The sequence below is a fragment of the Rhamphochromis longiceps genome, linkage group LG12, assembly GCF_057381845.1.
Source record: "Rhamphochromis longiceps isolate RC_006_pf linkage group LG12, R_longiceps_female_GT1.1, whole genome shotgun sequence".
Lineage (NCBI taxonomy): Eukaryota > Metazoa > Chordata > Actinopteri > Cichliformes > Cichlidae > Rhamphochromis > Rhamphochromis longiceps.
The window spans coordinates 31,802,760-31,828,993 of record NC_140568.1 but is presented as its reverse complement, the minus strand read 5'-3'; the positions used below and the strand labels follow the sequence as shown (position 1 = coordinate 31,828,993).

Sequence of the window (26,234 nt, the reverse complement as noted above, 5' to 3'; positions counted from 1 at the left end):
CGCTGTTTTTTTGCAGTTTGTAATGTAATAAGAAATGGCAGTATACAGAACCGGTGGAGATCAAGTAACAAACTTTGACAAGAGTACTGCAAATAGGATTGCTAAAACGGAAAATGAAAACCATCGTCTGACTCCTAAACCTACAGGAGGATTTGGCAAACTGCTCTGCTGCCTACATTACTTTAGTGTCAGAAGTTCTGGATGTTGTTATGGACTGAAAATTTTCTTATCACTGACTGAGCATCCACGAAGAAGTCTTCACCCCTGACTAAGTGGTCAGACCAAGAAAGATTCTTGGTAGGAAGAAAACCACCATTTAAGAATTCTGCAGAAGTGTTCCTCTTCCTCAGATCCAAGTATTAATACAATAATGTTTCAAGTTCGCAATCCTGTTGACTTCACTTCTTGGTTTTCACTCTGGCTTATATCATCCACTGTGAGACCTGCTATGAATAGGTGTGTGCCTGTGCTCAGTGCGTTGAATTAATTCACTTAGGACAAAAGTTAGGATAAGGTTCTCAGTATGTAGGTAAATGGGATATTTATGTTATAGTTATTTAATAATTGAACAGAAAATACCAAAATGTCTTTATAGGAGATTATGGGTTGATTCATTAGAAAGAAAATGGTTAATAATATCAATCTTTTAATACCAGCCTATGGAAAACTTGAAAGCACAACTTGAAAAACCACAGTAAGAACCTTTCATACCTTTGCAAATATTCATTAAGTACCAGTATTGCTAAACTCCAGAGAAACCCAAAATATCAAGCTCTTGTATGAAAGCATCATTTTTCTGTCTCATGCAACAGGTGTCACTTCCCAAGTTTAAAAGATCTTTTCAGTGTAAATCAACTTAAATTTGATTTTCTTTACACAACTTTTAAAGCAGCTTTTTAAGTACATGCCGTTGTAGTTTCATGGGGTGGTCGTCTCTTTATCCCTTTGATAATACTGGAGGTTCAGATTTTGGGAGGTCGCTGTAGACTTGGTAGCAGTGAGATGACCTGGTTTTGGGGGGCTTCCTCTTCACCATAGGGGGTGCCTGCTGGGATGGAGGGCTAATCCAGCTAATCCGTTCTCTGCAAACAGACACACACACCCACACACACACACACTCACACACAGAGATGTGTTCAGCCGCATGCAAATACATATAATACATTATGTCACAAATCTTTAGTTAGTGGAGCAGGTCAGGTGTTTCAGACTATTTATTCATAGATGTGTAAATATGTTCAGGTGTACACTGAACATAATTGGGATTGGAATTATACCAGCATCACTCACAGTTACAGGAGTGGTTGCCGCCGGTGGTGCGTGTTCTCCTCGAAAGTTATGGGCTGCTTCCGTTGTCAGACATAAGAGATGTGCTGGGGTGGGGACAAGCTGTTGTGTGTTGCATGGAAAGGAGAGAAAGCTGGCGAAAGGATATGGGGGGTGGTTTGGCTTTGACAGAGGGGCCGGGCTGATTGCCATCATGATCTGGCCAATCACAGTGTAGAGCTGAATGGAGCAAAGAGAGAGAGAAAATGAGAATGAGGAGGGGGCGTTCAGATCTGAAAGGAGGAAGGGGGTGATGTCAGTTCCTTAGAAACCTACTTTCTCTCCTTTGGTGCCCGCCACCCCCCACCATTCCTCTACTTTGAGAATAGGGGGACCAGGGGTTAATGTTATGCAACATGCTGAATACCCACACCGAGGGCTCCACTACAGTGACAAGCATAGGCCTCTTCTCTTCTCTTCTCTTCTCTTCTCTTCTCTTCTCTTCTCTTCTCTTCTCTTCTCCTAAGGTTTTTGGTTTCGTTTGTCAATCATTAATAACTAATAACTCGTACACTACAAACCCATGTAGTCAACAGTGCGCACTAACTCAGTAAAAATAAATACAGACATGATTAGCTAAATAACTAACTAGTCATATGCTGCTGATTACTTTGATTAGCAGTTTGATCTATTACAAGTAAGAAAATAATAAAATATTTCTGTCACAAGTTTCTGGAGCCTAAGTTCATGAACACAGGTGAAGAAACTGGACTTTTGAAAACCAGAAAGCAGCTTGCTGATTCCAGTTCTGTCAGAATACATATAAGTTTTGTGATTTATTGGAATGAAAGCATTTTGGCTCAAAACCAGTTGATGGATAGTACAATTTGACTTCACCAGACTCTCTTAATTATCTATTTTGGATGTGTACTTTTCATGTCACTCTAAAACATTACAAATGATTTTTGTTTTCGTAAGAGACCGAGGCCGGTAAGGGAGGGATTGAAAATTATTTCCACTTTGTTTTGGTCTCAGCAGCTGAGCCTGGAGCGGGACACCTTCAAGATATCAACACATGCTGGGGTCAACCAGTTTTCTTAGGAGAAGGAATATGGGAATATGTGTCATTGAAGAAACACAGCTGTGTGTTCACGCACACTCGTGTGCACATGCTTGCACGTATGCTGAGTGTGTGCGCACACACATACATGTTTTCTTGGTCCAGCTGGGGTGTTAATTTCACCCCAAGGCTGTGTGAGTGTTGACCCCAAAACTTTGTAACCTCGTGAAGTGTGGAATTCTCGAAGCCCGAGGCTGTAATGTGCTGTTTCCTGTAGCGGGAGAGTACATTCCTTTGACTTGTCCCATTCCTCGCTGCTTGCTGTAAACTCAGGATCTTTGGGTGGCAGTCCACGACTTGGAAAGAATTCAAAACAGACAGTGGGTTCTTTCTAAACTTGATCCTCCCATCCCCCTGTGCCATCTCCACACGTGTAGAAGGGTATTGACTGATGGATGCACCTTTTTCCATATACCCGTGTTTCCGTTGTCCCTCCTGGCAGTGCACTTAAACCAAGCCTCAGGCTAGCATTGCCTTTGAGCGTTGAGTGTATCAGACAAGCCGACTTGTTAGTGCGCTGTCAGTGTGCGTCAGATCTTAATCAGTTCCGTGCGCTTTCCTTTGAAGGGAGGGCTGGTGTAACGGACCTCTGTAGCTGGCCTAGCAGTGGAAAGCATGTCGCTCCAGTTAGCCTAGGCCTGCTATTAATGATGAGCATTATAAACATGCATTCAGACAGGTTCAGATAGGAATGCTGTTTGAGTCCAGAAAAAAAGAAATCAAATGTGTTTTCCTAATGCCCCAAGACATGGCCCATCTCTCCCTTTTCCCTTGGTCTGACTGGGTGGTCCAGCCCAGCAGAACAGGCATGCTTATGTTCAACTTTAATGCCATTACAGTAGACAAAAAAATATTCAATCCATGCCCACTGTTACACGGATTGAGCAGAATTGTTAAATTGGATTAAGGCATAATAAAATGCTACAGATTTTTCACACAGTCTGCTCTCTCACTGGACAGTTTTCTTGTTTTGTGTATGTGTGTGGCTGGGTGACCAAGTGAAATAATATGAGTATAAATTGCTCGAGCTTTCGCTGAACGGCTCAAATTATCAGCTCGTAAATTAGAAACAGACACACCAAACTGGGGGATGCATATGAAGACACATGAATCTTAAACCTGAACACAAAACGTAAACAATTCTGGTACTTTTTTAAAATTTAATTTGCCTTATAATTTTGCTCATATCTGCCCATCCTTGCATGCCCGCATTCGTTTGCATGCATGTGTGTGTTTATGTGTGTGCGTGTGTGTTTGTGAGGGATACTTTGCCAGACTTTCCTTGGATGTACTTGGGTGGAGCTGGACAGCTAAAGGGTCTGAAAGGCTGCTTTTGTAGCTCGGGCTAGCTCAGGGCTCAGAGCGCACGCACAGGGCTTAGTCTCACCACGATACTGGGAGCAAAGCCTGGAAGACAGCCTCTCTCTATCAAACACACACACACACTAGTGTCACACACAAATGCAGACAACGTGTTTTGGCGCTGCTGACAAGTTAGCAAATTTAAGGAGAAACACTGAGCTGTTTGTGAAATGTGGATTTGTTGAGGTGATGCTGCTTTTGTGGATTCAAAGGACTTGGGATGTTTGCCATTGTAGTGTTACAAGCTTACTGTGAGGAGAGTGCTTTTATTTAAGATACAAGTCAGATAATGTCACAGACAGGCTGCGATGTCTGTGGGTCTGCTTTGCAGAACGAGCAGGGGATCTCTTGTGTGAGTCGCAGACTTTATAGCACACCATGCTGTTTGTGTGTGTGCATTATTATTATCTTGTAGTTCAGAGCAAAATAATGCATTACAATAAAAAAAGTATGCATGATCTGGAATGGATCTGGTAGCAGTGTGATGTTTTCTAGTCAGCTGTACTCCTGTTTTACTTGAAGAACCAGAACGAAAGTCAGTGTTTTAACCTTTACTGTGTCTATATTTTGCAGATATTTGTGCCTTTGTGTCAGAAAAACACAGACTTTTTAAGCACATATTCAAAGCCAGCACAATTCTGGCCCCTAACCCTTACATGCAGTTTTTCTTAACCTTTAACTTTACTAAATAAGATTTTGTGAATCAAATGCAATAATGGTCTGGATGTTTTCACAAAAGCCTTAAATATGTAACTTCACTCTTCTTTGTCAAGTTGGCGGGCGTGTGAACCAGGAACTCAAGTATACAAGACAGAAGATAGGCGAGGAGGCCATGTTTACCCCTCAGCTGATGATCCAGACGCCGCGGGAGGAGGGAGCCAATGTTCTAACTGTGGAGGCGCTCCTGCAGCACCTGGAGTCAGCTATCCGAGCCAGCAGAGTTCATGTTTACCTTTATAACAGGTAACGTGCCTCTTGTCATTTTGTATCTAAGCATCATGTTTTCCAATTCTGGACAAGTTAATTCAAGTTTAATATCTTTAGTCCAATAACTGTATCTGGCTTCCTCTTTATTCTAACACAGTGGCCAGTAATCTGTGAGTGTAGCCCTGTTATAGGTCCAGGTATAAATTCTCTTACTTGTGTGTCAGTCAACATTTCTCAGCTACAACGCTGACACGATGTGCTCAGCTCATTCAACATTGTTGGAAGTAAACGAATAAGCTGATCCCAACAGTGGAGTAACCCTCCTGCAAACTAGCATTTGGAGGTGTGATTGCAGAACGGCACAAAAAATAATTTTTTTTAGTAACCCTTTTACTTTATGAAAAAAGCTCTATCCTACAAGCTGGAACAATTTATTTTGAAATATGTCTGAGTAGGAGTGCTGAAAGGTGCTGTAACGTGGTGCACATGTGCAAACTTTTTTCTGTATGCTATCAACTCTTGTGCTTATTTAAACAAAATCATATCAGCCAACACTATAATCAGCAGGAAAAAAACAAATCGATGCACCTCAAGTGGTAATCTCTGAGTGAATTCATTGCTGTACATGACGAGATATAGCAATTATTCTGTGTGTACAAACACAAAGAAATTCGTAATGATGAAGGATATATTTGTATTATTCCTTGTTCAGTTGATCCTGGGTGCACTCGTCGTGTTTATGTGGTGATGAAAAAGTTAAACTTTTGTTCTGGATGAAGCATTCTCATTGGGATGAAAAGTTTCGTCACTCATCCAAGTGACTTTTTCACTCTCTTTTTCTCCTTTTCAGACAATGGAAATTAGAAGACTTATGCTACAAATCAGGGGAAGTAGTCACAGAAACACATCACCTGAATCAGGTGAGACACAACCAGCACAGTGTGTATAGTTTTTCTGTTTTTTACTTTTTATCTCTGTATTGTTGCTACTTCTTCAGTGTTTGTCAATTCTATTATTTGCTCAACCATTTAGATCATAGAAAGGCTACATCCCTGCCTCATCATCACACCTTTGGACTGCTTCTGGGAGGGGGCTAAGCTCCAGCCTGGAACAGGCTATCTCCCGTAAGTACTTAAAAGCTCTTTTTGACTAGACAGAATCTGCATTTGTGATGTGATCATTACTACATATCATTGGATTGACCAAACTCTTCCAAGCTTATGGCCAAATGATCAAATCCTAATTGGGCTTACATAATAGCTTTATCTACTGTGAGGCCAGTTGGCAAACTGATTCAGATGATGTTGGGACAATAAGACCTGAAGTGCTGAGCTCAGCTCATAACGGTAGTGTATACAGTAGCAGTGGCAATGTGATAATGAGAAAGAGATGACAAGAGATGTGAATCTTTGGATCTTGCATTAGCCCCTTTTATAAGTGGCAGCTCTAACACACTCAACCCATCTAAAGAAACACCACAGAGAAACAAGTGTGTGTGTGTGTCCTGAACTCGTCCCCTCTGAAGGCTCTATTGTAGTGGTTGCTGGCATGCGTATCGCTGGCGATGGTTTCTCTCGAGCCCTGGGCCTCACACCATTGTCTGGCCGTTCTGTTGCTAATGGCCTGCTGCTACAGTAATACTCAGCAGACCTTTACCTCTGCATGTGTTTATGCATGCCCATATTGTGCGTCGTCTTCATCAGTGCATACATGCGTTTCTGTCGATGTGTAAAGGTGTATCAGCTTGAGTCACCATCATCAGAGTGCGTGGATGTGTGTCTATCTGTGTGAGTGTGAGTGTCTGGACCTAGATGGTAAATAAGGTTTTTACTATGTTCTGGTTGGGAGGCTGGGAATAATAACCCAAGCCTGGTTAAGCACATACAATGTCGTCTGAATGGCAGAGAGAAAAAGAGAGATCGGAATGTGTGAGGAAAAGAGAGCATAGAGGGACGAGGTCTGGGTTGGAGCAGGAACTCAGCTTTTGCATGATGGGAAATTATCGCCACTTATTACATAGCAAGAAAGAGATTAGTTACCGTTATCAGAATTGTGCCTTTTTCATCGGCTAAAATGTAATCTTGAACTTTTTATCTTTTTGTGGTTTTATTCCCTTCAATGAGAAATAAAAAGTGATGGGCAGATAATGTTTAAGAACATAAAACAAAACCTTTCATTCAAACAGGTGTAAGGTAATCTTTTGTAATCATCCAGATAGGCCAGAATTTGAATCTAGTGTTGACCTGTCAACTCTAATGGATATAGTGGATGGCTTAGGTAACATTTTTTATTGTCATTTGACTATAAGATTTTACTTTTTGGGGATCCAAATGCAGCTATTCTTAGGAACAGAAACCTAGCATCATAAAAGCACACTAACATTTGCCTTTAACCTTTGCAGAGGCAAAGGACTTGTGCAGTGGACCAATTTTGACCCTAAGGAATTCCTTGAGGAGTTGCCACAGCAAAACCACGTGGAAATCTTTGAGGAGATGTTAGAAAAAGCGGACATTGGGCACGGCTACATGGATAGACCCTGCCTGAACCCAGCCGATCCTGACTGCCCCCGCACCGCGCCCAATAAGAACTCGACTAAGGTGGGCATGCATCAAGCCTCAAGCTTTTGGCTCGGAATATCTCAATACGTGTGGGGTATTAATATGTTTCGCTCAAACGTAAAGTGTTTAGTTTGAGATTAGTTGTTGACAGTTATTGCTTTTATTGCTCCAGCCATTCGATGTGGCACGGGCTCTGAGTGGAGGCTGCCATGGTCTGGCCAGGAAGTACATGCACTGGCAGGAGGAACTGATTGTTGGAGGGACCACCAAGAATGGCAGCGGACCCCTGCTCAGGTAACATAACCGAACTTGCTTCTTCGTAAACACTGTAGTAATCATGACAGCGCGTATTCTGGACAGACTGTGTGGTTTTTGTTCTCTTGTGCAGCACGTGCACATTTGCGTGTGTGCTGTGTGCTATAAATCTTGCAGTCATTAGCAAATTCCAGTGAAATCTTAGAGCTCCAGCTGTTCCTGCTCAGCTCTGGCTGCTCTGCTTGGACACTACCCACTCACACACACATGTGTATGCACAGAGTGATGTATTGCCTGGCTAGTTTGTCCAAATATACAGCGATATGTGGACTTAATTCCAGCACAAGAATCAGGTAAAAGCCTAAAGATTTGGTTGTATGCCGTCCGACAACATACAAGCTCAACGCATGATAAGGGAACAAATTAAAGTCTTGCACTTTTTGTGTGATGTTTATGTAAGTAGAAAGCATGAAATTTGCATAGAAATGAAAAATGTTTCTTCAACAGCAGCTACAGCAGCAGTAACATCTTTTGCTTGTGGACCTCCTACTTTAAGGCTAAAATGCACTTTTGGTGCAAAGCAAACTCGCACGCACACACATTAACACACATACTGGTCACGGAGTACAGTGGGGTGCGTTGTTTGTGTTTTGTGGTTGTGTTTTTTCCTGGCAAGGTTGGGTCATTAGAGTGTCTGTGCGTGCCTGGCTGCTTGTGTGTGTCTGCGTGTGTGTGAGTGAATATGTGTAGTATGGCTGCTCTCTCTGTTGGGCTGTTACTGCTGGCACTCAGCTTCTTCACCTTGTTTACTAACTGCCACCATTACTGTGATTATCACCATATTACACAGCACACATTCATAGAGACGGGCAAATGTCTTTTGCTTTGGTTTATATAATTTTATGATTTGAAAATAAATCCACTCAGTAGACTACTGTTAAAAAGCTGCACTCTGGTCCAGAGTCCTTTATTATTACCTAATCCGCCATATTACTTTATTACCTTCATAATTTATCACCCCATTAGCGGTGTGCATTTTTCATTACACTCAATGTCTTGGTCCTTAAGATCAGCAACCCATAGAAGGGCTGAAGGAGAGCTTGCATGTGGGAGGGAGAGGATGCATGTGAGGAAATATGTAAATACACAATTAAATTATCCTTATTAAATCCTTATTAAATTTCCTCTCACTGGGTTTGTATATGATTTTGAGATATTGATATCAGTAGTTTCTGGATATATATATATATATATATATATATATATATATATATATATATATATATATATATATATATATATATATATATATATATATATATATATCCAGAGTGGAGGCTGCCATATATATATATATATGTGTATATATATATATATATATATATATATATGTGTGTATATATATATAAAAAACACCCAGCACGCCCCTGCGGGCGGTTTATCCTTCAAGCTCGGGTCCTCTACCAGAGGCCTGGGAGCTTGAGGGTCCTGCGCAGTATCTTAGCTGTTCCCAGGACTGCGCTCTTCTGGACAGAGATCTCCGATGTTGTTCCTGGGATCTGCTGGAGCCACTCGCCTAGCTTGGGAGTCACCGCACCGAGTGCTCCGATTACCACGGGGACCACCGTTACCTTCACCCTCCACATCCTCTCGAGCTCTTCTCTGAGCCCTTGGTATTTCTCCAGCTTCTCGTGTTCCTTCTTCCTGATATTGCTGTCATTCGGAACCGCTACATCGATCACTACGGCCATCTTCTTCTGTTTGTCTACCACCACTATGTCCGGTTGGTTAGCCACCACCATTTTGTCCGTCTGTATCTGGAAGTCCCACAGGATCTTAGCTCGGTCATTCTCCACCACCCTTGGGTTAGGGTTAGGGTTAGGGGGTTATATATATATATATATATATATATATATATATATATATATATCCAGAGTGGAGGCTGCCATATATATATATATATATATATCATTGTTTATGATGACTGATATCCAATGTGCTCCAGGCAATGTGACTTTGGTTTTGTTTCATTTTTCTTTCCCTTTTACTGCTTAAATTAACACATTCTTTGTTCTGGGATTAGAGATTAAACTGAAAAATTAAAAATTTTCCTGGGATGATTTAATCTTATTCTCTCATCTCCCTGTTGGTTTGATGCTTTTGAGGGACCATCATTTTGATGAACACCTAATTTATTTTTACTTTATATTCATGGAGTGTTAGACATCGCTGTGAATCAAAGAGCCTAAAACTTTGCAAGTCCAAGTTTTGATTTTGTTATTATTTCCCACAATCCAGAGAGCCTGCTCATCGCCCCACGCTTCCTCTCTAGATGGGATGTTCTCACTGAAGTCTTGACCTCCTTCCTTTTGTTCTCTCATCCTTTCCATGTTTTCCTTCCCATTTCCCTCCCTCATTCTCTCTCTGCCACCTTCCCCCTTAACTCCCTTCCAGTGCCCAGGCCTTGCAGACCATCTTCCAGCTGATGACTCCCAAGCAGATGTTTGAGCACTTTCGGGGCTACGATGAGGTTTCCCACATCAACTGGAATGAAGAAAAGGCTGCAGCTATACTTGAAGCCTGGCAGAGGCGGTACTCTGAGGTAAGGGCCAGAAAATTTAGAAATGAGAGCAAGAAAAATTCAGAAAAAGAGAGAACGAAAGAGAAAAGAGTAGCGAAATCTACCCTAAGTCCTCTATAGCCACGTTGTAAATCACAGACCGGATACAGGTGAACATGGGAAGGCCCCATCCAAAGCCGGGGCCCCTGATAGATACTAAAACCACTGTTGGTGTGTGGTAAAGGACTAAAGTTTTCCTCTCACTCATGAGTAGAGAGGGGCAATAGAGCAACAGGGTGAGCATGTCTGGAATACATTAAGTGAGTGCTGGATATCTCTCTTTTTCTTCCTCGCTCTCCCCCTTAAACTTACACACAATCACACATGAACACACACTCACAACTTCACACACAATCGCTTTCCCAGCTGTGGCCCCATTGGTGGCTCATGTGTGACATCATCTGGTCTTTGTTTTGGGGGCCCCAACCTCTGTTCCACATGGTGTGACCTTGTGTGTATGAATGTGCGTGTGTGTGTGTGTGTGTGTGTCATTTATCTTTGGGTCCAGAAATCACAGATTTTTAACAAAATGTGATCATATTTTTAAACACATAGTTTTATTTTTTTAAGCTTCAAAGTGAAAAAATATGCCAAAAATTGCATTTTTTATTTGTATTATTCACATTTAGGCGTGTCTGCAAGAATATGTCGGTATGTGTGAGACACATGTGGAAGTTTACATGTGGGTGCGAGTGTGTGTGTGTGATCTAGAGCATGTTTCTTAATGTGTGTCAGCCGTCATTGCTCCCCACTGAGCAGTAACAGCAGTTCAATGCCGAAGCCATCTGTCTGTCCTGAGATAGCAAGAGAGACAGAGGGAATAGGTCAGGATACTGTCTGCAGAGCCTCCTGATTCAAGGCTTTTTTTTTTCAGAGACAGCCTGTAATATTTAGTTAATTTAAACCTAGGGAAGATGTTATATTACATAAAAGAGGGACAGCTTGCGCTAAATCACTGAAAATTAATTCCCTTTTTCCAGAATGTGCATTTTAGATACCACTGAGTAAGCGGCAGCAAGGTTGGTCAATTATCTATTCTGCTAAAATTAGATTTAGTTGTATTTTGATAGCTGATGCAGATCTAGTTGGTATATTAAGGGAAAATGAGATAGGGATAAGAAAATCTTGTTGCAAAGTTCCAAACCAGTAAATGCTTTACTGGTCAGTAAACCAGATTTAAATGTTGATGGAGCTACTGGTGCTGCATTAAGAGTTCATTTATAAGTGACCTATTTTATTATTTCTAATCTATATACATATATATTTTATAGTGTGTATATATAGGATATTTAATCCTATTTTAAAGAGTTTCTTCCTCTTTATTTACTATTGTCTTGTCTTCAGGCGGTGCAGCACAGCGTGTCAGCAAACTCGTCTCAGAAGGTCTTATCTTTCACAACCACCACTCTGGAAGATATTCTCAAGTCTTTTTCGGACATAAGTGTTATCCGCGTGGCCAGTGGGTACCTTCTGATGGTAAGACTAGAGGGAAGGAAAATTTTATTCAATTTTTCTCTGCTTTGCTTGAAACTGAGAAGGGACTTACAGACAAAAGGGTGATTGATTAATGGTTTGCTTGCTGTTTGTGCCTAGCTGGCCTATGCATGCCTGACCATGCTGCGATGGGACTGTGCCAAGTCTCAGGGGGCTGTGGGGCTGGCAGGTGTCCTCCTGGTGACGTTGTCAGTGGCAGCTGGTTTGGGCCTCTGCTCCCTCCTGGGCATTTCCTTCAATGCTGCCACTACGCAGGTAACTCACACACATGCCACTGGACCCAATGGGCTAAAGGTCAACACAGCAGCTGCTAGTAGACTTGAGTTGAAGTCTCTGCTAGACTTAAAATCATTTTCTTAAATTGCCTAATTGAAGTGGGTCAACACCAGCAGAATAATGTACAGAAGATAATGTAGTAGATATTATTGGACACTGGAGACAGGTTTTGACGCTTCATTTTAATTTACCTTAGCACCAGAATTTGAAAAATATTGCATGGGTGTGTATCTATAATAATATGCACTTGTGGCTACCCCTAGAATAGCGAACCTCTGAGGTAAAATCATGCAGGAGCTCATTAAGTTTGTGGGTGTGTGTGCCACAGGTGCTTCCCTTTTTGGCTCTGGGAGTTGGAGTAGATGATGTGTTTCTCCTCGCCCATGCCTTCAGTGAGACCGGGCAAAACAAGAGGATCCCATTCGAGGTGAGGCAAACATCCACCATCACCCATTCCTGCACATCCCCTTTGTTGTTTTATCTACTCCGCGGAGGAATGTGTGAAAGCTTGTCTGTGCCTGTGATGTAGCATCAAGCAAACCATGTGCCACACACCCAGCCTTCTTATCTCGGCAATGCTCCGAATTAAAGACGTTCATTTTTAAATGGATTAATATGTCTGTTTCTTTTAGATTATGACTTCCTTGTTTCTGCTTTACACACAGATTGATAAGTTACACACACACACTTGTGAGTGGGTCTAATAAAAAAAATAAATTAATTAATTTGATGCATTTAAAGTATTCTGTGCGGTCTGAAGTATGGATTAAACCAGGAGCAAGAGCTTTCTCATCCATTAGCTGATGAAGTGTACAGAATCTAATAAATAGCATTAAAAAAAAAAGAACTGGCTGAGTGTGTGTGTGTGTGTGTGTGTGTGTGTGTGTGTGTGTGTGTGTGTGTGTGTGTGTGTGTGTGTGTGTGTGTGTGTGTGTGTGTGTGTGTGTGGTAGCTTTTCATCTCCAGAGGGGAAAACACAGGCATGTATTTGCTTGTTTTTGTTTTCCCCTGCCTCCCTCTCGTTCAAGCCCTCGTCTCTATGCCTCCCTCATCCCCGAGCTTCTATTGTGTGGCTGAGATGAAAACTAAACAGAGCCAAACCTGATCTCTCCTGTCTGATGCGCACACACACAAACACACACACACACACAGACACACACAAAGATGCGCATGCCTGCAGACGCTCTCTGTGTGGTCCTGCACGTCTTTAGATCTTCACACAGTTGCCGCCAAAGTCTTCTAGAGTTGTGTGTTTATCACTGTTCTCTTTGTGCGCATTATATTACAAGTTTTCAGCAGCAGTGATTTTACCAAGCGTTGTTTTGTTCTGTCGGCTTTTTCCTCCGTTACTTCAAACAGAAGTAGACAGGCCCAGGTGGATTATTTAAGCACTTCAGGGCTTCAAGAAACATCGTAATCACTGTCAGTCATATCAGTATCACGATAATGATACATAATCTCCAGTATTACACGTGTGCCTCTGGCTAAACTCTGATCAAAAGTTTCATTGCTTTTCCTCTCACCAACTTCTCTTTCTGTCTCGACAAGGATCGCACGGGGGAGTGTCTGAAGAGGACAGGGGCCAGTGTGGCTCTTACCTCCATCAGCAACGTCACAGCATTCTTCATGGCAGCGCTCATCCCCATCCCAGCGCTCAGAGCCTTTTCTCTACAGGTACAGTGGCTAGTGAGTGAGGGTTGTATGCGTGCGTGTGCGTGTGTGAGAGTTCAGTCGTGTGGGGCCTCTCTCTTACTAATAGTCCTGTTCCCGTCTTCATTGGCTCCAGATTTCTCCAGACTGTTGTTTTATTGATTTCATTCATCACATTGAAAGTGTGTACGTCTGTGTGCGTTTGTGTGTGTGCATGAGGAGAAGTGTGCGTTTTGTTAAATCCCCCCCTCCTCCTTCTTTGAGGCTGTTTAGTGGTGGGCCCGGTGTCTGTCCAGATTGTGGCTGAGGTCCTAGTAACTGAATCCCTCTGCGAGTGTGTGTGCGCGTCTGTGTACTCACATACCCTCACATCCATGTGCATGTGTGCATGTGGGGAGTTGTAGTATCTGTGTGGGAGGTTTGAAACGCAATGGCCTAGATGTTTGCATGTGCGCATGTGAGCGAATGTACGAGCAAAGGTGGGGGAACACGAGAGGGGAGCTCTGACTTCTCTAACATCTGTCAGTAATTACAGACATCACCAGAACAGCGAAAACTAGTACAAAATGCCTCCAATAATCAATGAATTCCTAATTCATTTAAACAGTCAGTCATAGCGATACGTGCGCTAAAGAGAGGATAAGGTCAGATAAAAATCTCTGGTTTGAAGTTTGAGTCACTGCAGCACTAACCAGATGGATAGAGAAAGAAAAGGCTACATACATGTTTTAAAAAGTGATGGTTACAACAACAACAAATTTGACATCTCACCTTTGTGTGATGATCACCTTAATCTTCTAATCACATGGGTGACCCTCCATTAATGTGAGTGTAGGTTTTGCCGTTTTGTCAAAAATCTGGTTTGTTCAGTTTATTTACCCAAAAGAGTTTCTGTTTTATTGTTTACATAAGGTTTTCTTGACACCATCTTTATAGTCAGAGGCACTCTTATGTGGGTTAGCAAGCCAAAGTGGATGATCACAAAAGCCAGTTAGTTCACCCAAGACAGGACGCCAATCTGCCACTAAGACAAAAAGGCACTCATTAAGACTCAAATATACTTTTGTGACAGAATAGGAATAACCACTTATGTTAACTTACTTGCCTCTGGTCTTTGGGGAGGATGCCAGAGTACCTGAAGGACAGTCCACTGTACCACTGAACCATCACAATCAAGCACACACAATAAAAGCATTCAGCTGAGAATTTCAACACATATTTTGCATAAGGAAGCTATGAAAACTTGTTGTAATACGCATTTGCAAGTATTTGCAGTTACATAAGTGATGTATCACTGACTATATGAAAATATTAAGTGATTTCCCCCTCCTGTTTCTTGCTCTTTAGTCCTCACGCACATGCATAGACTCACACACACTTGCATGGACACACAGTGTGAGGTAAGATGTTGCCACATTGAGTACAATATTAGCATGTGTGGATTGATGGCTTTAGTAGAGAGAGTCTGTCAAACATGATCCATTTACCCCATGGGTCTAATCCATGGAGCTTCGTTTTCTACACACGCACATTGGAAAAGACGCATGCTCAACACACACACACACGCATACCATGCATACTTCACACTAGTGGTTTTGTTACCGCTAGACGGTAAAACTTCACGAAGTCGACATTCACGGTGATACTCATCTTTTATTATCGAGTGCATCCACACACCGCAACCTTGTGTCAGTGCCTGCAGTTTGTGTTGGCGTGCATGTGTGCGTCTCTTTATCAGCATTAAACACTTCCCATGGTCGACTCCACCTTGGATTCATCGCTCTTTCCCGCGCACTCCTGCGTTATGTCTCATTCACTTCCTCCTATCAGTATAAACATAAGAAAAGGAATCTTGTCCTGATAACAGCAGCAAAACACACACACACAGAGGAACACACACATTCATGTGCAGAAAACAGATGTGATGATAAATATCCCCACTCTGGGGTCAGCTCACGGTCACTGTGTGTGTGTGTGTGTGTGTGTGTGTGTGTGTGTGTGTGTGTGTGTGTGTGTGTCAGTGGACTCATACTGTATCTGTCTGGATGTTAGTGGGCCAATTGAGAATTAATTGTTCTGCTCTACTTACAGCTTTTTCTTTCTCCACGTCTCCTTCATTGACATTATATCTCTCTCGTTGACTGAGTAGCGAGCTGAGGAATGAGGGAGGGCGAGGATGTGTGTGTGCCTGTGTCTGGTTGGTGTTATGGTGTGGTTTAAGTAGGAGGCTGTACGTTTTTTAAGGTGACAGATATGTGTGTTTATGTGCATTTTTCTGTGTGAGTCTGTAAGGGGTGTGTGTGTGTTGTCTGTACAGCCACAGCGACTGCTCATCACCTCAGGCCCCGCGGGCCTCTGACTCCTTGGGTGGTCTGGCACACACACGGGATTGTGTGTGTGTGTGTGTGTGTGTGTAGTGGTCTGGCAACTACGCAATATCCAGATTGTACTCTGGGCAGGGCCCCAACCTAACCTCAACCCCCACCCTCTGCTCTAGTGCACCACCTTCAAATACTTAACCACAACATTGTACTGGCTTCTATTACACATACATATGCCTCACTTTTTCTCTGCACACTCAGTGTTTTTGCCTTGAAAGGAACTGGAAATGTGTCGAAAGGCAATTTTTCCCTCACTTGAGCCTATTCAGCTTGTGTTATTCTGATTTATATTCAGAGCAACACTGTTTTTGTTAAACAGTAATTCTTTCATTTAATACACTTTCAAAGTAGTTTTGTAAGTTGCAGCATGTGTATGGATGATAATGCAGTTAAATTTACAGCAAAATGCCCTTTTTAAATGTTACATATCATTTCACATCTTCACTGTCTACACTGCATATGATCACCTGTATTTTTTTCCCACTGTTTGCAACTCCAAAAACGTCAATCTGATCCTTTTTCTTGATAAAAAGCAGTTTTGTTTGGGTTTTTTCACCTGAAATAACCTTTCTGTTTTTCTTGCAGGCTGCAGTGGTGGTGGTGTTTAACTTTGCCATGGTACTGCTCATCTTTCCTGCCATCCTCAGCATGGATCTCTATCGGCGAGAGGACAGGCGTTTTGACATTTTCTGCTGCTTCTACAGGTGTGCACACACAAAGACGCGCTTTCATATCTGACGAGACACTTATTGCTTTACCGTTCCTCCTTTTATGTTTTCCACCGATCTCTTCCATGATAATGAACCGTGTACGCACAAAGCTATCTTTAAAGATATCTTCACCGTAATCCCCCTCAGTTAAAAACTAATTACTGCAAAAGTTGTCTCTTTCCGTCTGACTGCTTGCTTGTTTGACTGTATGTTTATCTTTTCCAGTCTTCATTAAAGTTTGCCAGTCTGCCTGCCAGCCCGGGCATGCTCGTTGGCTCGGTTATTGTACAGATGTGTACACACACTATTAAATTCCACGGTTGGGTCCCGGCCCTATATTTCATGCTGCTGGCAAAGGAGAGAAGATTCACAATAACATAGGGCTAATAAATATTTTTTGTAATGCAACACTTAACTGTTTCACAAAATCAGATGTTGTACATGCGTACTGGAATGTTTTTTTTTTTTCCGTTAAGTCTGGTTTTAAATTTTGTTTCACAGCAGTGCCTGACAGTGTTTCATCGTATTTATGTCTGCAGCCCTTGTTCCAATCGTGTGATTCAGATAGAGCCACAGGCGTACCTGGATGGGACAGAAGGGAGTCGCTACAGCCCTTCCCCGTCATATCGTACCCCTCCTCCCTCATATCACATGCCTCCCCCAAGCTACAGCAGTCCCCCTCCTTCCTACAGTAGCCATGGTTTTGCTCAGCAGACCCAAATCACTATGCAGTCCACAGTGCAGCTCAGGACGGAGTACGACCCCCGAACTCAGGCCTTCTACACCACAGCTGAGCCCAGATCCCAAATCTCTGTGCAGCCCATCAACCCAGCTCCAGCTAGGACCAACCGTAACAACGAGTATTACAGTAGCAGCAATCACGCCAACATCAGCAACAACAACAACAGTGGGGGCTTGAATAATGGGGGGTCTCGAGGTTCTGCCAGCTTCTCCCATCATCATCATCCCGCACCTCCTCCTGCTGCATCGACCCCAAGTGCTAGCTCAGTTGCTCAGGGTGATGGAGCCTCATCGACTGGCCAGAGTCCAGAGAACAACAGCTCCACACGGGACCTGTTGTCCCAGATTGGAGAAGCCTCGCTGGGCCTACGCTGCCTCAAGCCCCCCTGCTCGCGCTGGACCCTGGCCTCTTTTGCTGAGAAGCACTATGCGCCATTCCTTCTGCAGCCCACCACCAAGGTGAGTTCAGTTGCTCTCTGTGTTTCTGTAGAGTAGGGAGACAAAGAAACAAGCGGAATAGCTTCTGTATGAGGTAAAAGTGGGTTTGTGTGCTGACTCACTGTGGTGATAATTTGAATGGGAGGGTTAGTCACCGGAGTGTGTAAGGAAGGAGGAAATCGGGGGTGGAAATTGTGGTTATGTCCTATCTGAGACACACACACACACACAGACACACAGTGGGTGGCCAGACCTTTTAAAGCCTTCCAGAACTGAAATCATGTGGTGGTCTGTACTTGACATTACAAAATGTTCCTCAGTTTCTTTCTTCTTCTTTTTTTTAATTTTATATAAATTGCTTCACGTAGTCCTGCAAGGCATTAATCCGGCACTTTACTTTTTGCAGAAAAAAGAAAAAGTAGCACTTTTGCTACATTGTATCAAAAAGCATCTGACAGCTTATAAACAGGCAGATGTTTTAATTGGATATTTGTTTTTTGATAAAGCTGTCTCTTCATCCCTCTGATTCCAGGTGGTTGTGATTGTGCTGTTCCTCTGCCTGCTGGGAGTCAGTTTATACGGGACCACCCAAGTGAGGGACGGCCTGGAGCTGACAGATATTGTACCAAGGGAGACAAGCGAGTACGACTTTCTCGGCGCCCAGTTCAAGTTCTTCTCCTTCTACAACATGTATGTGGTAACACAGCGCGCCGATTATGCTCAAAACCAGCCACTGCTTCACCAGCTCCACCAGAGGTTCCACACCATTCGCTACGTGCTGAAGGAGGAAAATGGACAGCTGCCTCGCATGTGGCTTCATTACTTCAGGGACTGGCTGCAAGGTAAATCTAAGTAATTTTAAGCTTGACGTACACATGCCACCTCAACCCGACCTAAACAGTGAATAAAACCGAATATGTCAAATTTTTGTGGCTCAGCACTGAACACACCAATGACTGGAGGTGTCATATTTTGGGCTCTCCATAATCTTCTCATGAGCGTCAAAGTAACTCAAAGGAGCTAAACGGGAAATTGTGGTCATATTTCACATGTGGTTGGATACTGAGTTAGTGACACTAATCATTTGTGTCCACATCATAAATTCCTTTCGAATTTTCGGGTATGAAATGAGTGTGGACAGGTATGGACATAAACTGCACCTTCTGGTTGAGAATAAAATGGGTCAGATGTGGCATAATGGTGTAGAGCCAGTGTTAGTTCATTTGAAATTTTACCTTTGCTTATTTAACTTATTTAACTTTGCTATTCAGGATAGTTTAGGCATGGGAATAATTTACTTTCCCATGAAAGCATTTTGAGATCACAATTTTATTCCGTGTTTTGACATAAATCCGCAGAAAACAAGATGTTAGGCAGGAGTTCAGAAGTAGGAGGGACTGCATAAATGGACACTGACAGTAGCTGATTAAAATCACTTGTTTCTTCCATAAGTGGGATTGATGGCGAAGAGTATAGTGGGAGTCAATATTTTTCAACTTCATCTTGGGAAATGTACAATATTCAAAAACCTTTGGCAGCAAATATGTTGTCAGTGCAAATCGGCACGTATTGAACCAGTACTGCCTGCTCTAGTGTTTTTGTTTGTTTTTCTAGATAAAAATTTAATATTTGACACGTAAGACATGGTACACAACGCTTTAAATTAATTTTGAAAGGAGTGATGGATGGATTTATTGTTTCATACAGAATTGCAAAGTATCAGTGAACAGTATTTTCTTTCATATGTCAGCCCAATCTATGAATGGCTTAATTCTCAGTGAGGAAATGTACTTAACGATAAAACACATCGTGAGAGTCTGTGTGTGTGTGTGTGTGTGTGTGTGTGTGTGTGTGTGTGTGTGTGTGTGTGTGTGTGTGTGTGTGTGTGTGTGTGAGCCGGCTGGGAACCACACAGGGAGTGTGTGTGGGTGAGAGAGAGAGAACTGTGTCTGATATTGCTCTCTGCAATGGTGGGACAAATTGGAGCCAGACAGGCCAAGGAACGAGACCCAAAACAACATCTCCCACAGACGGACCACAGCATGGGCCTTGGGGGAGAGCCGAGAAAAGAGGAGTGATACACATATGGATCAGAGAGTAGTATAGAAAAGAAGGCAGATGTTACTGATAAAGCCCCATAACGATCTCTTTGAATTAAAAGCAGCAGATTTTCTGTTTTTGAAGTCATGTTTAGTGGTTGAGAATGGAACTGAGTTATCATATTAAATCAATCAAGCCTATTATAGAGTTAGGGTTAGGTTAGGGTGTTGTGTTATTTACTGTGTTGGGTTATTGTTTGTTGTGTGTTGCAGTGGGAGAATGAAGATAACAAGGCATGTAACCTTTTTAAACATCCACATCTAACCAGTGTGTTTTGCTGTGGTTTCCTACAGGTCTCCAGCAGGCTTTTGACAAGGACTGGGAGGCTGGCCGCATCACCCACAACAATTATAGGAATGGCTCTGATGATGGCGTCCTAGCATATAAACTCTTGGTGCAGACAGGGCGCAGGGACAAGCCCATCAACTTCAACCTGGTACGTTTAGGATTTAAATTGAATTTATTAAAAGTGGATAAGCGATTCCTCTTGTCATTAACACGTAAAAGTTCATCCGTCTATCAAATGCATCAGATGTAAATTGAATGTGCTGCTATGGTGATGAAAGGGGATAATAATTCACAGAGATCATGAAAAAAGCTTCCTGGTCAATGCCCAGGTGCAAACTGTTGAAAGAAAACAAAGCTTTGATCTGAAACAAAGGCTTTAGATGGATGAACACACCTCTGTAAGCTTTTATTGTTGCGTTAGAGAAATCTCCTTCTCATTTGTCAGTTCTAATACTGGAAGTTAGCACTAGCCTGCGAGTGAATTGGTTCCTGATAAATGAAATCCTGGCTATCTGAGTGTCTATTGTCTGGCTATTTGACTGTCAATGGTACACTGCAATTCAAAAGATGTGTGGACATGTTGGGTTAGCAGCTTGATTTGCATTATATGAGGAAGTATGTGCAGATGTTATGTAAGCATAGACCATGCAGACTGTATTACATGGACTACAACTTGATAATAGCCTTGAGAGATGCTTCCACCACTTTCAAAGCTCTTTTGTGACGCTGTATGTGTATGCATATCTGTACATTTTGTTATGACTCTAGGGGAGCCACACCCAGCTTAAAACCATCTCTGACTATTCATATTTTTCTTTCTTTCTCTCTGTCTGTGTTCGTGTGATGACTTTACCGAGCTCAGGAATTTAAAGCTCTCACTGGAGCTGCAGCCTGACTCTGAAAAACCTATTAACTCTTCATTTAAACGATTTGTCAGTTTGCGTGTGGGTTTTTTGTGTGTGTGTGTGTGTGTGTGTGTGTGTGTGTGTGTGTGTGTGTGTGTGTGTGTGTGTGTGTGTGTGTGTGTGTGTGTGTGTGTGTATAGCAGGGCCTTGACAGTGAGCTGTTTCCCTTAAACATCAAGTCTTTCAGCTTGACACATCGTCAGTGCTTCCAGCCACGGTTTACAGTATGAGAGGCTGGGATGGCTGAAACTGGTGCAGAGAAACGCCTGCAAACCCCAAAGTGTCTATAAATAATTAATCTGGATTCTGTGGCTCTAAGTAGAAACCTGAATCTGATTCACTGAGAACTAAATTTTTAAAACATATTTGCATGTTTTTCTAATATAAACAATAGCGTCTGCTTCGTCAAACTACTTTCTGAGAGGAGCAGTTGAGGTTTACTGGTGTGGTATAGAAATGCTTGTCTGTTGCAGTTAATACATTCTAAGCCTTGAAGGACAAAGAGTGTGATAAACTAATGTCATTATTGCTTATATAGATAGCCCTATGAGCTGACACAAGGCTTCCAGGGTGACTCTGGTTTTGGTTGCATTTGTTTAGGTCTGAGATGCTAGTCCTATATCCACTGCACATAAAAGTAAAAATGTCTCCTCTTTACACATACTTAATTCCATAATCAGAACATGACTGTTTAGCTTCATCTCTGGTACTGAAGTAGTTCTCCATGAGCTTCTGAAAAGTTTGCACAGCCATTGGTGAAGCTGAAGTGCAAAATTAAGCCATAAAGTGAGTATACAACAAAGCATGTTATCTGAATCATGTGGTAAACTCCAGCTGAGCTGTTGAAACTGTCTCCTGCGTGCCACCGAATGAGTGTTTGACGTCCAGCAGTAACTCGAGTGTAGCGACTTGAGCACCTTGGGTCTCGGAAGGAGGTCGAGACAGGAACTTATTGAGGAAGATTAAATCAGGTCTCTTGTATGTCAGTGGAAAGATACCAACCTGATAATGTGAAAGTCTGGGGGAGAAACAGGAGGAAATGAGGGGAAAGATTGCATTTGTGGAGCTGGGTAAATGTTCTCAGCTTCAACAGGGCATTGAATGCTTTTCTTAGTTTAGTATCACCTCCAAAAAACAACATATGTGGATGCATGGCTGCATTCTTTGGCAGGAAAACGCAAAAACAGAAGATAAGAAACTGGAGAAATATAAAAACAAAATTCTTGGCCAGAATATCTGCAAACCTCAAACACAAAACAAGCCATGTCCGTTTCAACATCGAAATCATTTTCATCAAGGGTGATTAACTTTGACGCATAGCTCTTCTGTGTCTCCTGTTTATTTGTATTTAGAATTTGTGCAACTCTGTGTTCCAATCATACAGCTCTACAGATGTTTATTAAGGGTTGCCCACCTCTCCCCTTTGCTCTTATGGCTATTTGTTTATCCAAATAAACTCCATTGCAGCAGTTATCTAGCTGACAGGAAACAGGGCCAGTCCTGGTGTGCGGCCCCGTGACATCACTTCCTCTGCCTGTGAGAGAAGTGTACTTGCCGTGAGGCGTGGGGGCCGCCAGCAGAGCTGCCTGGGCTTCCCGTGACAGCTTGAAGACATACAGTTGTTGAGTATCCTGCTGTTAAATTCGATCCAGATCCACTGGAATCTAGCTGTCTCTCTCTCCTGCTCACAAACTCCAGCTCGCACCACCACTCGCTCTCTCCCTCTCACTCCCTCTGTCTTTTCCTCCCTCCCTTTCTCTTCCTTTTCTCCACTGCTCTGTCCTCTTTCATTGAGGGAGCTAGAAACAAGTGGTTTCTTTTAGACAGCTCTGTGTGCATTTGTATGTTTTGAATGTGTGCTTCTCCTTTTTCTTTGTGCGTGTACTTGTTGAGCAGTAGCTTCCTTTTTGTTCCTTAAAATGAGGACCAGATCTTCAACATCCCTGGTAAATTGCATAGCTAGATGTTTTATTTTGATATGCCACTCTTTGGATCTGTGCAGAGGTGTTCTGCTTTTGATTTGTCCCTACTCTGTGCTGGTGACCATTTGTTCCCTATATGTGTGGCTTAAAGCTATTTGCATCGCAATTAAAAAATCTGTGGCGTGCGAGATAAGTCCTAAGAAAGGCCATGCTAACATTATCAAGAGCTCTTTTCTTCGTAGGGCAGGTCCATCTGTGGCGCCAGGCATTCTGGGTACCCACAGGGGTCAGGAGAACCAAGTGTGAGGAACATTTGTACAGATGTTGTGTTATTTTTATAGCTCTACTCCATTTGCTGGGTGGCATTTCCTTCAGTGTTAACAACCAGGTTAACTGCACACAGACGCGCTCAGGGACTCCAGCCAATTTTTTTATTGTTACGCTAACTCAAGCAATTTTTCTCTCCCAACCCCCCACCACAAAAAAACTACTCCTTTCTTGTACCTAACCCCACGAGTCTAGCTTTAACCCCCAGAACGCTCCCTGCCTCTGTGAAAGAGGGATTTATGGTTCCTAGAAGGGAGAATGGCAGAGTGGTGCGCAGTAATGGTTTTACCTCTCAGGAGGTAGCAATGCTAGACTACACTCCTGTTTCCACATGGGAGGGCAAAACTAACAGCCCTTAGTGAGACAGTCATTCGCGTCTACCTACTGACTTTTGCCGTCAAGGCAAATGACGCTGAATAAAAGAGTGCAATAAGGCAGAATCACAGACTCACACGCTCACAAAGATAAACAAAGTGCCTCAGAGAGTTTATCCTAAAGAAATCCAAGTGGAGTGACAACTCCACTTGGATTTCCTTTTGACAGTTTGATGTGATGTAATTACTTGTACCATTTTCGCCTGGATGCACAGACAAAAGGTACAATACAATGGTGCAATGATGTTTAGCCCAGGATGCTAAAATATAATATCATGCTTATGTTAACACAGTAACTAAATAGCTATGTCGCTGAGGCAAACGGGTAATTAGCTTTTCAGTATTGTGGTAATAAAATATGAGAAAATTACAATTTGAACCTGATAGCGCTGTATAAAACATAAACGTATTATTCAAATTCTACTGAGGGGAATGTCAATCTTTGTATTTTTATGTCCTGAGTCCGAATCTAATCCTTTCATGTTCTTCCTCTATCTGTGTGAGTTCTCTCCGGCTACTCCCACACTACCTGCTTCCTTCCCCCATGGATGGATGGATGGCTGATCCAGTAGCTCATAAAGTCACACAGATTCAGTATTTGAATGAATGAGCCTTGACTATGTTTCTGAGATATTTAGCCTGGACCAAAGTGGTGGACCACCTTACCAAAGTCAACAATGCATTCATTGCACTTATTCTCCTAACAAGACCAATTAGAAAGAAAAATACTTTTATGTTTTTGTTCACCTGAAAGTGCCCAACTCCAGAAACTCAAAACACAACCTGCACAGCTCTAAAATAACCAGAATGCCTGTTTAAAGCTTCCTTGCTCAGATTGCTTGGTTCTACAGGCAGCAGCAACAGCTACTTCTTGACAGGAGAGCGTTGCAAGGCTTCCTTTAGAAATTTATTCAGAGTGGTCAGGACGTTGGGTCTGAGGTTGGCCAGCCAATATCTACTATATGTAAAGGGAGAAGCTGATTCAACATTTTCCATGTTTTAATGTGGCATGATAATTCTGGGAAGCTGTGATCAGAAGTACGGGAATGTTCAGAAAGGCAACCAGTGTCTGACTTGTTGGTTTTTCTTTGGTTGGAAAGAGAGAGGGGCTAATATTTGACTCATATTTTGAAAGCTGCTCCGTTCTCTTGCACTCATGCGTGTGTATAAATAAGCATTTCTGTGGTCAGCTCACCTGTAGAATGTTATGGTTAAACATCCCTTATTTCTACAATACCTTCATTTCCAGCGTGTACTTAACAGCCGCAAGCACTTCAATTTTTTTCTACTTTTTTTCCCCCCTCAATTAAATTTTTTCCATTTTCTAATAATTCCATTTCAGTTCAAATTTTGACAGTTTGCTTGGGTGTAGTAGACAGACGAATGACATAATGCATTCGATGAATTATGTGTTTGAAAATTGTAATTTAAGAGGCTATACCAAAACCTATAAGTCTAATATTACAGTCATTAATTCATCTCGTTTGTGGGTTTTGTAGCTGACTCGCCAGAGGCTTGTGGATGCAGATGGGATCATCAATCCCGGAGCTTTTTACATCTACCTAACAGCTTGGGTCAGCAATGATCCTGTGGCCTATGCTGCCTCACAAGCTAACATTCGTCCACACCCTCCCGAGTGGCTCCACGACCATACCGACTCCATGCCCGAGACACGCCTCAGCAGTAAGTCTGCATGACCTATGTTCACATTATTTTACCGCTGAATACTGAGTAGTGCGACAGAATGGAAGAAATTTGAAATAATATTGCTTTTAGTTCCAACAAGTTCGGTAATCCAGCTCCACATTAATTTGAAATGTTACTGTAAGGTACGGCCAAACATACTGCATTTATTATCTGCTTACTGAAATTTTATGCCTAACTTTTGTGAGGTTTATGAGTCTCGGCTGCAACTTTTTCAGTTTCCATAAGGCAGCAGCTGCATATAAGCAATGTTCACATCTTGTGGTTTGAGTTATTGGTCCTTTTTAGCTCTAAGTGAGGTATTAGACTTTACTGTACCACTGCAATATGTGTGCATTTGTGCATGACTGAGCTCACTCTGCTAACCCGAGGACCAAGACACAACTTGCTGTTATTCTTTTAATAGTGCCTGTGGTAAATGCTATAATCCTGACTACCATGGGGCTCTAGCATTACACACACATACACACATTATTAAAACTCAGCGACCCCAAAAACAGCACCCACCCTGTTCTCGTTTCCCTACCACACACACACACACACACACACACACACATAAAAAATATACTTACATTGTTATTTGACTCTAGCCTGTGATTTGGTGTAAGAAGGTGTTACAGGACAAGGAAGGGGGATGATTGGATAATTAAAAGAGAGAGACAGGGTTTGGGTTGGAAGCACAATTGGATAACAAACAGGAAGTCCTTGACAGCGGGGGAACGTGACTGGATAAACTGCATGAAGTGTTTGGCTGTGCGGGAGACCCCCGGAGCAGATCTATGTTTGCCAAAAGCTGCAGGTGTTCTAATCGAAATT

General features: G+C 42.4%; 1 protein-coding gene across 1 annotated transcript in view; it reads left to right on the top strand.

Annotated features, from left to right (window-relative positions):
- ptch1 (patched 1) overlaps positions 1-26,234 on the top strand; it is a 51,422-nt gene that overhangs the window by 13,977 nt on the left and 11,211 nt on the right. Inside the window, exons 3-17 of the mRNA XM_085425820.1 lie at positions 4,522-4,711; positions 5,526-5,595; positions 5,708-5,799; positions 7,077-7,272; positions 7,406-7,527; positions 9,943-10,090; positions 11,453-11,584; positions 11,702-11,857; positions 12,207-12,305; positions 13,427-13,552; positions 16,495-16,613; positions 17,159-17,819; positions 18,331-18,640; positions 20,192-20,334; positions 25,214-25,397. Coding sequence (XP_085281946.1) covers positions 4,522-4,711; positions 5,526-5,595; positions 5,708-5,799; positions 7,077-7,272; positions 7,406-7,527; positions 9,943-10,090; positions 11,453-11,584; positions 11,702-11,857; positions 12,207-12,305; positions 13,427-13,552; positions 16,495-16,613; positions 17,159-17,819; positions 18,331-18,640; positions 20,192-20,334; positions 25,214-25,397 — 2,748 coding nt within the window. The remainder of the gene's footprint in view (positions 1-4,521; positions 4,712-5,525; positions 5,596-5,707; positions 5,800-7,076; positions 7,273-7,405; positions 7,528-9,942; positions 10,091-11,452; positions 11,585-11,701; positions 11,858-12,206; positions 12,306-13,426; positions 13,553-16,494; positions 16,614-17,158; positions 17,820-18,330; positions 18,641-20,191; positions 20,335-25,213; positions 25,398-26,234) is intronic.